The sequence below is a fragment of the Drosophila gunungcola genome (assembly GCF_025200985.1).
Source record: "Drosophila gunungcola strain Sukarami chromosome 2R unlocalized genomic scaffold, Dgunungcola_SK_2 000017F, whole genome shotgun sequence".
NCBI classification, from domain to species: domain Eukaryota; kingdom Metazoa; phylum Arthropoda; class Insecta; order Diptera; family Drosophilidae; genus Drosophila; species Drosophila gunungcola.
Genome location: NW_026453173.1, coordinates 561,720 through 579,518, shown reverse-complemented (window position 1 = coordinate 579,518; position 17,799 = coordinate 561,720). Strand labels below are relative to the sequence as shown.

The following is a 17,799-nucleotide window of genomic DNA, read 5'->3' as shown; positions in this document are numbered from 1 at the left end:
GAGCAAAATTTTACTTTTTAAATACAACTTTGCTCATTGATGTATCGGGCCGGTGGTATTTCATCGAATGGTATTTTTAAACCAAAAGCCGGTGCATATTTTTTACTTTCGGGTATCGGTTCTGACAATTTTTCTCATTTATTGCTCATTATAATCGTCATAGGTAAAACAAAAAATGAGCAATGAATGAGGCCAACAATGTAGTGTCATAACCCGTATAAGTAAAAACCTAATTTTGGCTATAATTTCGTAATTAATTTCCTTGAAGAAATTATGTCAAGGAAACGTAAACAGTCCTTAAAATGTACAGCAAGCATCCATAGCCTTAGTCGTTTGAAAATTTAAGGCGTGTGAAATTTATTTTTTATAGCCGCAAACCAAGTGACTTTCTAAAGCTCTTAGTATACACAAACTTTTTGATTTATTAAGATCGGACTATTCTTTGCTGATTTCGAATATTGCGGCTATATATAGTAGTCTCCTCGCGCACGCTTTCCGGTGCTCATCGTCACTACGTTGACGGCCAAGCACACTGGCTATTTATAGTTGAAAGCAAATAAATTCCGGACCATTTTTCAGTTTATTTCATTGAAATCAACTCTTATTAGAAATGAAGACTAATTTTGGATTAACTCAATAAAATTAAAAAACGCTTTGCTTTTATATTTTTAAATATTTTTTGGGCAACATAACCCTTTTTTGTTATAACGATTTCGCAATTTGGAAAATATTATTTGTTTTCTGAAGTTGAGAAAATAACCGGTGTTGTCATAAGTGTTCAAAAAAGTTATGAAAATGATATGTTGATAATTAGTTTTACGCATTTCAGAAATAAAACTGAGCTAAATATCTTAGCTTATACGACCCGTAAGGAATACGAAAAAAATTTGTGTTTAGACATATACAATTGTTTACAGAACAAGGACACCCATAGAAGTAGAACTAAGATAAAGCCAATGATACTCAAGCCTTATTTTGTGTAATGGTCTTTAATAATCAAAAATATATTGTTAGAGATATTTTCAAGCCGTTTGCAGGCTGTAGCCATTTCCATGTCAAAGGTGTTATACCTTTTTGTGGTATTGGGTCACTTTTCGTATAAGTGATTTTTTTGTATCTACACATAATATGGTACTGCATGGGGTTGGTAAAACTTCGATAGTGTGCACTATCTATAGTTTTGGCTATCGATGTTGGGCACTATTGTTTTGTCTCAGAAAAAAAGGACGAAATATCAATAAAACGAATCTAAATTCTTAATATATTCTATTTGATGCTGAATAGAACAAGACAGGAGACAAACATCGGCCAGCTTAAATACATTGAAGCTATGACAATTGTTAGATCGATCCCATGTCAGCTATTTAAATCTTAAGCAAATTTAAAATTTATAAAGATTTAAAAAAAAATTGAAAAATTGAGAAATTAAATTTTTTTATTTATATTTTTTAATATTTGTATTGCTCCCATGGAATCTAAATCGTAAATCGTAAATTTAAATCGTAATTCTGAAATATTATTTCAACACAAAATTAAAAAACAGCTAAATTATAATTTTTCTTCATTTATTTTTATGCTATATTCGTCAGATCCGGCTTGTGCCTGCAATAGAAAGACAACTTTTGGGTAATTTTCATGCATGCATGCTTTAAATCTGAGAGACTAGTTTGCGTAGAAACGGACGGATGGCTAGACTCTGCTATTGATGCTGACCAAGAATATATATATTTTATAGGGTCGGTGACGCTTCCAGCTATCTGTTACATATGTTTCAACAAATTTAATATACCTTTTTACTCTACATGTAATGGGTATAAAAAAAAATTGAAACGTATGCAGTTTGGAATGGAAACCTATCTAAAAGTCTGCATTTTTGCAATCTTGATTAACTTGTTTGGAAACGATGGTCGACCATATGTGAAAGAAATGTAAACAAAAAAAAAAAGGAAGCAAACTTCGGCAAGCCGAAGTTCATATACCCTTGCAGCTATTGCAAAAATTAAATATTCTTGAAAACATTAAAATTATTATTTAATTGCGTTTATGTTAAACTATTCGATAGTTCATATTGCAGCTAAATGATATCGTTTTGCGATTTTAATAAAATTAAAAGCGTAATTCTAAACTGTAAAATTATTAATAAGTCAAAAAGATTTAAAAATAAAAAAATTGCAAAATAGTTACATTTAAAATAAAACAAAATTTTTTTTTAATATTTTTTTTTGTTTAACATGGAAGTTTTATGTTATAGTCGTTCGATTTTGATGAAATTCTGAAATATTTAACCATTACTGAATGTCGAAGAACTAAAAAAAAAAATTAAAAAACAGCAAACTAATCATTTTTTAAAATTTATTTTTCCGATTGTTCCTATGGGAGCTGTATGCTATAGTCGTTCGATCCGGCTCGTTCCGACCTGCAACAGAAAGGTAACTTTTGGGAAAGTTTCATGCAGATAGCTTTAAAACTGAGAGACTAGTTTGAGTAGAAACGGACGGACAGACGTACATTGCTAGATCGACTCTCCTAGACATGCTGATCAAGAATATATATACTTTATAGGGTCGGAAAGGTCTCCTTCACAGCGTTGCAAACTTCTGACTGAAATTATAAGGGTAGAAAGATGGTGGGCATCAGTAATGGTTTGGGGTTCTTTAGGGACTAGTTACACTTGGGTTGCTTCATTGGGTTTGTATGGGCAGACAGAGATGGGGAAAAAGTGCGTCAAAGTGCATCAGTCTACAAAATTGACATTTTTACCGATGTTTACTAGACATTTACTCGATATTTTTCATATCGATATGCTATCGAAAACAACAAAATTAGCCTTTAAACAAAGGCGGGTGGATTTTCCTTGACAAATCAAAACAAAGAACAGCTGTTCAGACGCAGTGACGCACGTCTGACAAATGTAAAAGGATATTATACTTCATTGCGTCCATTCCGATATCGATAGCAAACATGCGTGTGTGTAACTAGGCCATTTCTTTATCTGGTGTAGGTCAAATAGTCAAGATTGACGGCACAATGAATGCAGAACTTAAGGGGGTATTCTGGTCTACAAATTTTATAAAGTCGATTTTTTGGGAACGTATTGAATATGTCTCCTTTTAAAAATATGATCCTTAAAAGATTTTTCAAAAATTCTAATAATTTAAGGAGACACAGCCGATTTTGTAAAGTGTCGTCCGAACCATTATAAATGTTTCCCAAACTTTAAACGCGTTTTTCTCGAAACTACTTTTTTTGAGGGGGTTGACATGATATTTCAAGTTCTAATGAAATATGGCATACATCTTTATAATACTCTCTATCTCGTCTGCCTCAACAAGAAGTTGAAGACACATTCATGGATGACAAAAATTTAACGACTCTACTAGAATTTACATCCTAGGAGCACTCAGAGATAATTGGTGTTGAAGCTCGTTATATTTGCCGCAGAGAAATCGGAATGGATTAAAACTAGAAGAGTTGGTTCGAAGGGAACATTCCAGGTAATAGAGGTTATAAGTTGAGATGAGTACACAGTCGGAGTCCTGACTCCCAGTTTAAGCCTGTTTGACGAACAAGCGAAACATTGAAAATCGCAAGGGATGGCATACCAAGAATTAGGAAAAATTAGGAAAAAGGGCGGTGAAAGTGAAATACAAAATTTTTTTTTAACCTCTTGGGCCCTGTTTGGTAAAAAACTCCAATTTAGCATAATTGAAATTTTTTTTGAAAATACGCGTCGAAAACCTTACTTGTTATTCAAACAAAAAAAGAAGCAAACTTCGGCAACTTCGAATTTTATGAGTACCCATTGAAACCCATTGAAGCTATAATGATTTTTACATCAATTATTCGATCCTTCCTATGGCAGCTTTATAATATCGTTGTCCGATTTTAATAACATTATAAGCGTAATTCTGGTTATTAAACTATTTCTTTAAAAAAAATATACAAACCAAAAAATTGCAAAATAAGAGAAGTTTCAATTAAAAATAAAATATTTTTTAATGTTTCGATTTTTTCCATGGGAGCTATTTCATATAGTCGTCCGATTTTAATCCAAAATATTAAACCACCACTAAAAATCGTAGTACTATAAACAAAATTTAAATGCAGCTGAGTTATAATTTTGAACAAAAATTTTTTTCTATTGTTCCTATGGGAGCTATATGATATAGTAGTCCGATTCGGCTAGTTCAGTCTTATATACTGCACCCAGAGAAATAGAAGACTTGTTTTTGGGCTGCGCCTTCCCTAAAATATTCCTTATGGACTAGAATGTCCGCTTTAGGTATCGCATTACCTAAGTCTCTCAAAACTTGGACTGCTTTCCTATTTCCTTTATTAAAAGTAGTCAATTCTAAATCTGATCTGAGCCTAAGAGAAGTTTTCGCCGTTCAGCCGCTGTACCCAGAGATAGCTGATGAGACTGCGGTGATGTGCAGACGAAACTATCGCTAGTCCTATCTGAGTCCGCGGTTCACTCTCTAGGTTGTGCTCGTGTGATGAAAGTTGTCAAAAAGTTAAAGATTCATAACCAACTATGACCTCGAGTTTTTCGTTTCGATTTATATATAAAAAATACAAGGTCGCTAAAACCAACAACAATTTTCAAAACGTTTCAGTAACACATTTCGATGAAGTATTGGTGGTGAACAATAATAGTTGCTTCTTGTTATACAGTTTATAATTTAAGGAATTATTTTAAGTTTAATTTTGCTTAAATGTTGCACTGTAAGGTGTATGCTAGAGAAATATAGAAATATCGATAGAGAAAACCAATTGACGGAAAATGTAATGCTATCGTTATCGCCTTAAAATAGGTGACATGCCATCATATTTATATACCTTACATCGTAAAGTTTCAGTGAAAGTGCAAGTGAAACGTTATGAAGCAAAATAAATCTGCAAGTATTTATTGCGAAGCTTAAAGTACTTTTGAAGGTACGATTAAAATGAATATACAAAAATTATAACCAATTAAATTATTATGTTTACAATAGAACTTGGAATTGATGAGAAATCCTTCCTATTATTAACGGGGAAACACCTCAAGGAAAAAGTTCCCAAACAACTTTTTAAAGAAAACAATAAAAAATTATAAAAATAAAACAAATTCAAATGTAAGTTTTAGGGGTACAAGTCCTGAAAATTGGGATGAGGTAACTGGTAAATTTTAACCTAAATTTATGGTCATCTTTGAACGAATTAACGAATCTAAATTCGGAGAGGGAGTTTTCTCAAATTTATACATAGGTCGCCAATAACCTAAGACTTATGTCTTTCTTTTATCCTAATTTTAAGGTCTTGAACAGCCTATATTTTTTCTAAAACTTTTGTATCTAAAAAATTTTCAATAACCTTAAAAAAACCCCTTTTTAACTTTAGGTCATATCTGTCCTGAAATGTTTAGGACAAGGATTCCTAAGCTTACCGCCGTCTTACCGCCCCTTTTAGGTCATGTTTCCTAAAATATTATGTTATTTTCTCACTTTTTAGTACTTTTTTTTTCTGAGTGTAAGACAACTTTTAAGAAAGTTTTATGCAAATAGCTTTCAAACTGAGAGACTTTTTTGCGTTGTAACGCACGGATGGACATGGCTAGATCGACTCTAGGTCATATCTGTCCTCCTCCAATGCCGCTGCTCCCACTCGGCGTTCCCTCGCTCGCGGGCAGGCTGCCAGCCAGGATGCCTGAGCCAGGGAAAAAGGAAACTATTAGAATTAAAGAGCGTGAGCCCAAGAAGCGCCGCGTGTCTCCTTCGCCAGTTGCACAGCCAACAGGTAGGTGCCCCCTGCGCTCCTTGACGCCAGAGGCCACCGCCAGTCGCTCCAACGGGCGGACACTGCGTAGCAGGACCGTGGCCGCTTGCGTTCCCAGTCACCCGGTCAGCCGCAAATAATTGGTCCGAGAGATCGAGGGCTATGTTCCATAGATCCGAATGCGTGCGTTTAATCCACAGCTGCCTTTTTTTTGTAGCATCTTTAGGTTTTTGGTTTAACGAGTGTCCATATAACACCATTTAAATTTTTTTAAAAACCAGATCTCCTGACGGCAGTATAAGTATCTATGATAAAGCATGGACCTCATAGGTTATACAATAAAAACTACGTTGTAATGATACAATTTCACTTATTGGCCTTTTTTTAAATGACGAAAAAGAAAGTAAAGTGCGGCAAGCCGAAGTTTATATACTTTTATATTCAACGAACGAAATCGTAATTAATCACAATAGCTCCGAGTACAAGTAAATTCCATGAGCAATTAACGATATGCATTAGGATTCTTGCGTACAGAAGAATTTGAATTTAACGGTTAAAAGCCAGTGTGATCGTGGACTAATTACCAAAAAAAATTTCAGCAATCTGCATTGAATTGTCTCTTTCGGAGCTTCAATAAATCCGTCAATGAATGAAACCAACAACGCAGTGTCATAACCCCATAAAAAACAGTCAAGAACAGGAGTGTTACTTTGACCATTTTCGAAAGTGCGAGTTACCATACTCGGTAGAGATGGAAACATCGATGATGGCTTGCCAAAAATCGGTTTTATCGATATTTAAAAAAACATCAATGACATTGACATGGTCATCGTTTTTTCTCCACCTCTAGGGTCGTATGTGTTTTTTTGCGTTAGTAATATGTAAATGTTGTTTTATACAAGTAATAATTCCGGTGGTCTTGGAAAAAAAGCTATAAAACGAAATGTTTACAGTTGAAGTGTTCTGTTCAGAACGAAAGCAAACGAAACATATTTCTTTTTTTCGGTTATTTTTGGGCATAGAACTTACTTTATAGGCTCGAAAATGTCTCTATCTCTGCGTTACAAGCTTCTGACTGGTACTATAAAACCCTTTGCATGGGTATAAAAAGGAGAAGAAATTCTTAAAATAAAAAATAATAAGAAGAACACGTATTTCAAACTTGGTAACTTTATCTTGCGCAGCTAAAAAGATATAAGCAAAAGACTTTAATTAATTTTTATTTACCACAAAGTCAGAATAAAAGTCTTTGAGTAATTTTTTGTATTTTTACGTAAACTTATTGTTTTCTGAAGACTTTTATATGAAAAGTCTTTGATAAAAGTTATTGAACACTTATTAAAATAAAAATCAAAAATAAAAATTATTTTTGATAATAAGTTTATAATAATAACTTTTTTGAGACTTTGAAGATAACCATAAACATAATTTTTGTACAAACAACTTACATCTTTTACCGTCCCTGCATTTTACACCTTAACTTTAGCGCGGCGATCCTTTCATTGAGAATACACCAAAAAAAAATCTGGTCAAAACAATAAAAAATCAAGAACGAAAACGGACAAACAGTGCTCGCTCATAAAATATTACCAACATTTTGAGGTCTATTACAGAACATTTTAATATTGAATTAGTTATCTTACAGCAAAAAAAAATAAAGATGTTTTTCTACCACTTTGAAATGATAAACACGTTTAAGAAATGTTTGCAACCAAATTAAATATACTATTCTTTTGAAGTCTACTTAAGAAACAATTAAAATAAATGCAGAAAATTAACAAAAAAAAAAAAAAAATTTATTACTTTTCTCAACGATGTTAGCCCGGATGTCCAATGCCCAATGTTTGATGTATGAAGACTTTTCGCCCCTAGGCTAAACTTTTTTGAATGATTACATGAACGGAAGGTTTGTATTTTATAAACGGCGTTCGATTTTTGTGAACGAACGGATCGAATTTTTTTGAATGGAAAGGTATGTGTTTACGATTTCGTTAGATTTTTGCAAAATGAGAGCAAAGACAGGCGAACGGATTATTCGTAAAAAAAACCAAAATATTGCTTTGCCAGATTTCTCTAGGTGAACAAACGCGGCGTAAAGAATAAAAAATTTAATCTTTTGAGGTTGAAGTTGGCAGAGCATAACAGTAAAACCCAAAAAACTGAGAAATATATGCCACAGTGAAACAATGTTGATCACAAAATATTCCCGATCCATTTATATGCCCCTTTTGTTAAACACATCGCAAAGTATAGCTGAAAATCTTTAGAAAGATTGTATAATAATAATAATAATTATAATAGTAATTATTTTACATTCTTATACCCTTGCACAGGGTATTATAATTTCAGTCAGAAGTTTGCAACGCAGTGAAGGAGACATTTCCGACCCTATAAAGTATATATATTCTTGATCAGCACCACTAGGAGAGTTGATCTAGCCATATCCGTCTGTCCGTCCGTCTGTCCGTTCGTTTCTACGCAAACTAGTTCCTCAGTTTTAAAGCTATCTGCATGAAACTTTCCCAAAAGCTGTATTTCTATTGCAGGTAGTATATAAGTCGGAACGAGCCGGATCGGTCGAGTGTAGCATATAGCTCCCATAGGAACAATCGGAAAAATAAATGAAAAACAAGAAAGGACCTGTTGCCGATTTTATAAAGTATATAATTCTTGATCAGCATCATTAGGAGAGTCGATCTAGCCATTTCCGTCTGTTCGCCCGTCCGTCCGTCCGTTTCTACGCAAACTAGTCTCTCAGTTTTGAAGCTATCTGCATGAAACTTTTGCAAAAATTGTCTTCCAGTTGCAGGTAGTAAACAAGTCGGATCGGACGACTTTAGTATATAGCTCCCATAGGAACAATCGGAAAAAAAACGTATAAACTTATAACTTTCCAGTATTTACATTTTTTTTTAGTTCTTCGATATATAATTATGATTGCGATTTAAGTTTGGACTAAATATGACGACTATATCATATAGCTCCAATGGGAACAATCGGTACATTACAAACAAAAACCTAAAAGACATATTAACTTTTCTATTTTTATACCCTTGCAGAGGGTATTATTATTTCAGTCAGAAGTTTGCAACGCAGTGAAGAAGACATTTCCGACCCTATATATTCTTGATCAGCATCACTAGGCGAGACGATCTAGCCCTGTCCGTCTGTCCGTCCGTTTCTACGCAAACTTGTCTCTCAGTTTTAAAGCTATCTGCACGAAACTTTCCCAAAAGTTGTCTTTCTATTGCAGGTAGTATATAAGTCGGAACGAGCCGGATCGGACGACTATAGCAGCTATATGCTATAGTCGTCCGATCCCATAGGAATAATCGAAAAAATTAATAAAAAAAAAACATATAACTTTGCTGTTTTTAATTTTTTGTTTTTAGCTCTTCGACATATAGTAATGGTTAAATAGTTTAGAATAGTAATAGTTAAATATTTCCGAATTACGGATTAAATTTCATCAAAATCGGACGACGCTAGCTCCCATAGGAACAATCGCAAAAAAAATACAAAAAAAATTATAGCTTTGCTGTTTTCTTTTTTTTTTTCTTTAGTTCTTCGACATATAGTAATGGTTAAATATTTTAGAATTACGGTTTAAATTTCATCAAAATCGGACGACTATATCATACAGCTCCCATAGAAATAATAAAAATATATAAAATAACTATCTAATAATTGAGCTGCAAATCATGATAGCTTCAATGTTTTTAAACATATACGCAAGTAAATCATAATTTTAATGTTTTAAAAAATATTTAATTCTTGCAATAGCTGCAAGGGTATATGAACTTCGGCTTGCCAAAGTTTTCTTCCTTTCTTGTAAAATATTACATATAGATTTACAGTACTGATTATGATTAAATATAGTTGCAAACTGGCGGGTTGAAGTTGAATTGTTTTACGTTTGTCAACAATCCCAGCTGACTGACAGTAAGACCATAAGGCCAAAACTTCGGTCACTCACGAAAGAATAAACTTATAACGCTGACAAAACATTTCGTCGATCTGAGTAATAGGCGTAAATTTTTTTTTTTTTGGGTGTGGAAAAGTGTTTTTTTTTGGCAGAGCGTAAAGACTTGCCGCGATAATGACTTAGGCCAACATGTTGTATGCATGATGTAGCAGCCGCTGCTTTATGTCAGAAGTTGACTTAAACGGATTCCTTTTATGAACAGATTTTTAAAAGTCATGTTTGCGCACGAGAATAAATTTATTGGTATGTCCACAGAAAAAACTCACGTAAATTTTGATAAGGACTGCGGCCAAAAAAACGCCAACGCTCTGAACCAGGTCCCCAATCACATGAATCATAGCTGCTCGCAAGTTCAAATTTTTCTCTTCGTGAGTTATTTGCGAGTATGTCGCCCTGCAGAGAGAGAGAGAGAGAGAGAGAGAGAGAGAGAGAGAGCAGTCAGCAGAAAATGTTAATACCAAATTATCAAAAATTAGTTTGTTAATTCAAATAACAGGTATGTATTGAATCAACAATTGTAGTCCATGCTTGGGTTTGTCTGTATTAACACTTACCCAGTCTGCTGGAATGGTTGCGTCCCATTTGTAATAACAATGTTATGACCGTTTGTAAGTTTATCAGTCGTCTCCAATGGTGCTGCTGCCTCCGTCATCAGAAAGCTCTCACTACCAGCCTCAGTAAGTGATTGGGTGTGCGAGTGATCGTGACTGGGTCTGTGACTATGACCGTGACAGTGGCCGTGTCCATTTCCCACGAACCAGGAGCCATGCAAAACAAACACCATTCTGTTGGGTACACAGAAATTTAATTCTACAATTGTTTAATGAATTTACAAAAAAACTAGAAAGAACGCTATAGTCGAGTCTTCCGACTATTAGATACCCGTTACTTAGCTAAACAAAATTTTAAAACGAATCGAACTGCATTACCAACACTACACAGAGAAAATTCTGACGTTCAGAAATTGGAAATTTGAATTCTCAACTTGAGAATATTTGTACTCATTTTAAGAAATAATACTTAAATACTTTTCTGAATTTGAGAAAAAATTTTCTAATAATGAGGCAAAATGTACTCAAAATCCGTGGACGAGCGGTCTGAGATGTCCGAACCAGGAAGCTAACACCCAAGGTTTTGAGGATCCGAGTTCAGTTTTCGTCGTTGTTTTAATTTTTATTTTATTAATGCTTATTTATGTAACTCTTTATCATTTCTAAAAAATAGCCCAAATATTTTGCTTAAAATACGAATTCGCCTTTTCAAAGAAAATAGTTGTGCGGCTTTTGCTTACTGACAAGTTAGAGCGTGCGTGGACGAGTGGTTAAGGCTTACATCAAGAGCGCGAAAGGTCCGGTGTTCAATTCTCAGTTTAGGCATGTGCTTTTCATAAAAATATTTCGTAAATAAAATGACATTTAATTATGAATTATTATGTTTATAATGAATCAATTTAGCTCTACAATTTTTATACATATGTATGTAAAACAAACAATAAAGTTGAAAGAAAATGTTAGTTACATTTTTGGCCGGTTTATTTTGGTAGATTCTCATTTTGAGAAAAAATACTTGAAAAAATCGCATATGTACTAAATTTGAGTTTTTTCATTCTTGAAAATTTGTACTCAAACTGAATAAACTGGACTCAAAGAGAGAATTTTTGGTCTTGGAATTTTTGGGTACGAATATTCTCAAAATGGTAAAATATACTTGATAATTTTCTCTGTGTAGGAGCTAAGGGCGCGCAGCACCCCCACCTCCCGCCAACAAAGGACTTAATATCTCAATAGCTTCTAAATAAAAAGCTCGATTTTGACAAATTTTTCTGTCTAGCGATAGATATAACCGAAAAACACACACCAAGAGTCAAATAGCTAAGGTCTAACATGTCTCAGAATAACAAAACAGACTTTTGCGATTTGCAGCGTTAGAATTACTTGAATCTGCATTTCATATTAAAATCTCAAGCTTTTCTAGTTTTCAAAATCTCGACGTTCATACAGACAGACATACGGGCAGTCAGACGGTACTGGCTAGATCGACTCGATATTGATCCTGATCCTGATCCGCTTAAAATTTTCAGAATTTATGTACTTTGTGGTTTATGAAAAAAAGGTCAAAATATGCGACAAGACCAATTTCTTGAAAAAATACAATTTAACAAAATTGTGAGATCTAGTTAAAATACACATTTCATGTTAAGTGACTCTTTTGCATAAAGCTGATAGTTTACGAGAAAAATGTAGAAAACTTTTGCGTTCAAACCGTCATTTTAAAATAAGCCCACAAGTAATTGGACCGGGGTGGCATTACTAAATTCTTATCGATACTTAACAAAACTATCGCGTAATTGTTCATATCTAAGGTTTTCGCATATCTAAAGCTTGCCGCTTGATACATTTTTATTTTTCTCTGACATAAAATCAGTTTACAGTGTAAACTTCACACTCGAACCTCATCATAGTTTTTTTTTATTTTATGAAATTTGAAATTTCAATTTTGGTTTTATTTGCTTGGTGTTTTTACTATTGTTTTTTTATTTTTTTGTACATTTTATATATTCAGAAGCACAAGTTTTCGGGAGATTTATGTAAACAAAATGTTAAGTTTTTGGTATTATTTATTGTTTGTTTTTTGTTTTGCCGATATGGTGCAGGAAAGAAGGAAGGTATTAGGGAAGAAATGGACGATGGGAATGATAGCGCCGCAGGCAAATTTGCCTGCATATGATATATATGTTGCATATCGATAACATTCACGAAAACCATCATATTTTGATAGCCTTCTCGAACGCGATAATGCATCGATGAAAGTTAAAATAGTTTGTTCATCACTATCTAGACCTTGTTTGGATGTGTTTTTTTCATAAAGATTATATTTAGCAAGAAATTGATAAAAAACCAGAAATAATAATTGTATTTAAAAAATACAATTTTGCTCATTCATTGGAGCGAGGCTTAAATGTATCCGAAATATTTTTTACCATTTAAAGGTAACAACTGAAAACCTTTAAACGTTAAAATTAGCGGGATGAACACAATATAATAAACAAAACAATTAAGTTTGAATTTAACGTTAAAAAGGCAGTGTGACCGTGATCTTTTTACCAAAAAAGTCTCGAGCAGTATCCATATATTTGTTTCTGTCTCTGAGCTTCAATCAATCTGTCAATGAATGAGGCAAACAATGTAGTGTTATACCCGTGTCATTGATGTATTGGCCCCAGTCTTATTTTATCGAATGCTATTTTTGTTGCCCAATTCCGTCTAGTATTTTACTATTGGGTATCGGGTTCTGTCAATTTTCTCCATTCATTGCTCATTGGAATCGTCCTACGTTTGTCCTGCTCGCCCTTACGTAAAATCGTATAGTTAAAAAAATAAATGAGCAATGAATGAGGCCAACAATGTAGTGTCATAAGCCCATTAACAATTTTTGCTTTGTGCTTTGGATCACCATCTAGTTTCTCCATAAAATTGGGAAGATAGGTATTCAAAAATACTTTTGACTAAATGCAGAGAGCCACCATGTGAAGCATCCCCGAACAATTAAGTTTCCGCCGCCATGTTTAACGGTTTGCTTTACATGGTGCCTTTGAAGACTTTCTTCGGGTTTTCGCCAGCAGTATTGCTTTCTATCTGATTGGAAACGGTTAAATTTGGATTCTTTAGACCGGATAACACGTATCCAATCATCAGTGGTCCAATTTTTGTGGTCCCTTGCCAATTTTAAACGCGCTTTAACCTTCTTGTCGGACAAGAACCTATGTTATGCAGCTATGTTCTGGCAGTCCACAGGCTAACATTTTTGTTAATGGCCAAAGAAGCACATTTCGGTGTAAGCAGCTTGTTTTTTCACATTTTGGACATCATTAGTCGAGCATCTGGGTCCATCAATAGTTTTTTGCGACCTTTGACTCCCTACGCGGCTTGGGAGTCATATTTTTCCTCTTTTGAACTGAGATCATTACAGATTGGCTTATACCAAGACTCTCGGAAATAGTACGAGAAAAACAGCCCTTTTCAGTATTTTCAATTTCTAGGCTTTTTTTTGTCATTTCAAAGCCTAGTGCTCAGATCGACGAAAACCGTTCGCCGCCTACGTGAGAGAGCGAGAGGCAAATAATCGGCGAACACTTTTTGACTGTGCCTTTGTGCAAGTCGGTACTCAGATCGACAGAAAATACTGAAATGTGCATAGCGTTGCCAGACGTCTTGGATGAACGTTTGTCAGGCGTTTGGTGTTGGATTTGAACTTGCAGGAAAAACGATAAAAACAAGAAAAAGTCGCGTATCTGTCACCATTTCATTTAACTCTGGCGTCCTTTAAATTCAACATCTTCGATTTTGCTTTCTCAAATTATTTTGTTTATCAACAAGCCCAGCTGGTTGTATGAGCAAAGCACACGAACTCGGTTGAACTCTGCGAAACTATTCGTCCATCTGAGTCCAAAACTTAGTATTAACAGGAAAGCAATTAAAAAAATAGGTAACACGTCTTTAGCTGCACTACGAACAATAAGAATAGCATACGAAATCTAAATATAAATCTGCCTAATTTGCTGACAAGAATGGTGTGAGAGAGAAAATAGAAGTAGGTAAAAAATGTGGGTTTTTTGAATTCATCTAAAATGTTATATTTTCTCATTCACATACTTGTTACAAATACAAGAAGAGAGTGGCTCCGTTTTGAAATAAACTCGCCAAGTTGCAAAAATCTCTAGCTTCCGAGATCTTGACGTTAGAGCTTTAGAACAAACGATGGTGGGACCACAGATGATATTCGATGGTTTTAGAAAAACAATCGAATACTACCGATGTTATTCAGTCTATTAAAATTGCACCAATATGAAGTTTTTTAGTTTTATGAGCAATTTTTGTAGCCTAAATGCCAAGCCTAATGGCCTAGCCCCACAGAGCACCATCCAGCATTTATCATCTTTTTCAAAGATGGTCCGTAAGGTTTTGCCGTGCAAAAAATTTTCCAGTTATTCTTCAACACACGCACGTTTCTAGCCGATATTTAGCCGATGTTTTTTCGGTGCAACTTAAAAGTTTTTGCGCGAAAGAATTTGAATTGACATGGCGGCCATCTTTGATTCTGTGAACCAGATGCGTAGTTGAAAAACAAAGGGGCTTGGGAGGTGAACACTCCCCCAGGCAGCAATTTAAACTCAGAATAGATATAAGCCACTATTTAAAAGTTCAGATAACCATTTAACAACTAATCCATAGCATTTAAATAAAATAAGAGCTGGAAAAACAGTTTGATAGAGTAAAAGAACCCTCAAAAAATTTTGCATACTCCACTGTGACTGTCTTTGATGGTCGGTGGCTCTGTGGGTACACCAGTTTCAGTTACACTGTTTCGCTTGGATGGGCTTTGTGGGACTGGGCTATTAACGGGGTATTTCGGTTAAGAAGAATGAATTTTTGGCATTTTTTCAAATAAAATACAAAAAATGTGAAGAACATTTTAAAATTCAAATAGCTTTTATTAGCTATACTTTTGAGGTCAACTAGATACATATTTAAGTAAAAACAGAACGTTTGCAATAGAAACATAAAACCAAAAAAAAATAATTAATTGATTACTTCGTCTGGGATTTGAACCCGGGATCTTAATAGCTACCCAATTACCTCCTAGTCCAATCATTTTAAGAACGAAATGTTCTTGCTTTAAATTATTAGGTATTGTGTTTTTTTTGTTAAATAAATAGTTTTTTATAGATATTACTGTTTTAAATAATTTTGGTATTATTTACAAAACACTATAAGCTGAGTTAAGGCGAAAAATATCGTTTTCTCTGTGTATTAAAAATAAACATTTTAAAATATTATTGTCAAGTAGGATCCGTACTTGTTCTGTACACGTTCGTCCTAAAAATTCTAATTAATATTCGGCCGATTTTCAAGTACGTCCGTACTAAAACTATTCGTACTACTTTTTTCTGGTTGTATACACTAACAATTTTTCGTTTCTTCCTTGCGGTCCAATTCGTTACTGATAAAACCGAGTCAAGGCAAAAACAATTACATTGTTTTTTTTTTTGATGGCTAAGTCAAATAATTTGTTTTTGTGTTCGTGAATATAATTTGTGTTTGTGAACTTTTTTAAATATGTCGGTCATTGCTCTGCCATAAGCATTTTTGAGGACCCCTGCCATAAACCCTTTTAGTATACCAGTAACGAGTATAATTATGTAAACAAAAAAATTTAATTTGTTTGATTATCTTGAACCTTAAGTTTTTTAAGTTTCGGAACATGCACTCACTTTTGCTCGCCACTGTGTATATAATATATCATTATATATAGGTAGCTATATACATGTATACAGTGGTGGAAAAAATAATAGCTACGCGCAGTTTTGGTTCCTTGTCTCCAAATATTTCATTAGAAATAGATCAGATATTCATTAAATAATTTTTTTAACACATACTAAAGCATGTTTCATATTAAGGAACCGTTATATCAATTTGTGTAAGAACTTAAAGAATTAATTTTTAGTTTTTTCCTTTGCCAAAAATAATAGAAACAAAACACTAAAAACACTCTAAAGTAGTTTTTTAACGAATATTTAGTAGTACTTTCGTTTTTAACACCGCAGAGCATCGGCGATTCATAGAATTGACTAGGCTGGCACAAATTTAGGGTTTAATGGCATCGTAATCAAAGTTTTTTGGGCGTATTACATATGTTTTTCTTTCTGATCCAAACATATTTATTTTTAGTTTCATCGAACCACAAGACGCTTTTCTAATTTTGGCGGTCTAAATGTCGTTTTGCAAAAATAAGTATTTCTTTTCATATTTTTTTGTTTTAGGAAGTATTCTGGCCCAGAAAGTTGAAAACCATTTTTTTTGCTTATTTTAAAAGTTTAGACTTTCAAAAATATAATCCCAAAAGGATTTTTAAAAATTCGAATTATTTTCGGAGACACAGCCAATTCTGTGAGAATTGTTTCATAATCTTCGAACTCGTTTTTCTCGAAAAAAACTTTATTTATTTATTTATTCGCCAATGGATAAATCCTTATCTGGCTATCAACTAACTTAACTTTAAAACTAAGTATTAATTAAAAATTATTCCCTAAGTAATTGCCTAAGCACATCCTTTTTTATCCCCAAACCAATCGAATACTTAGTGGCAGAGTTAAAAAGTCTTAAAGTTCTTAAGATTGGCTCATGCCGCGCATAGTTAGTCCTCGCAGCACTTTCAAAAAATGGGATGATGGTACGGAGACTCCTGGCAGGGATAATGAATTTAATTGAGCTTAATATGAATGGACTATCTATATTACCAATTATAACATCATTGATATAGAGCAAGCTCACTATTGAACGGCGATCTTCTAGACTGCAGGTATGCAGTAGGCAACATTGGCTAGAGTATGCTGGCAAAGGTTCCGAAAAGTTTAACGGCTGAAGTGCAAATTTTAGGTATTTTTTCTGCAGCCTCTCAATTCTATTGATATGAACATCACCTGACGGGTTCCAAATAAAGGAAGCATATTCCACTCTTGAACGCACAAATGCTGAGAACACTGTCAGTCGTGAGTATGGGTCCTTAAAAAGAATAGTGTTTCTTTTGACAAATCCGAACATTGCATATGCCTTCGGCAGAACATGGTTTATATGGTTAATAAACAAAAATTTACTGTCGAAGGGGACCATAATCTCTGCACATAATCTCAGTAAGTGCAGAGAGTGAATGGTTATTAATAACATATGTAGAAAGAATATTTAAGATACATTTACTATAGCGAGCAACATCACATTTATTTAGGTTGAGAGGTTAATTGTTCTGAATACACCATAAACTGATTTTGTTCAAGTCCGATTGTAGCAAATAACTGTCATTTAAGGAATTCACTGGCATGTATATTTTAAGGTCATCCGCATAAAGAAGATACTTGGCAGATTGAATGCAGAAACAAATATCATTAATGAAAATAATGAAAAGCAAAGGACCAAGAGAACTGCCTTAAGGAAAACCAGAGGTTGCTTCAAAGAGGTTAGAAACAAACCCGCTGACTTCAACATGATAGGATCGGTTTGTTAAAT

General features: G+C 33.9%; 1 protein-coding gene across 10 annotated transcripts in view; it reads right to left on the bottom strand.

Annotated features, from left to right (window-relative positions):
* LOC128256386 (proton-coupled zinc antiporter SLC30A2) overlaps positions 1-17,799 on the bottom strand; it is a 36,173-nt gene that overhangs the window by 1,624 nt on the left and 16,750 nt on the right. For 9 of the 10 annotated variants that reach the window (XM_052986702.1, XM_052986704.1, XM_052986705.1 and 6 more), the window contains 2 exons: positions 10,294-10,524; positions 10,006-10,132 (listed from right to left, as the gene is read on the bottom strand). The exons of the other annotated variant lie outside the window; for it this stretch is intronic. In XM_052986702.1, the coding sequence (XP_052842662.1) occupies positions 10,006-10,132; positions 10,294-10,524 (358 nt within the window). The remainder of the gene's footprint in view (positions 1-10,005; positions 10,133-10,293; positions 10,525-17,799) is intronic. 10 annotated transcript variants of the gene reach the window in all.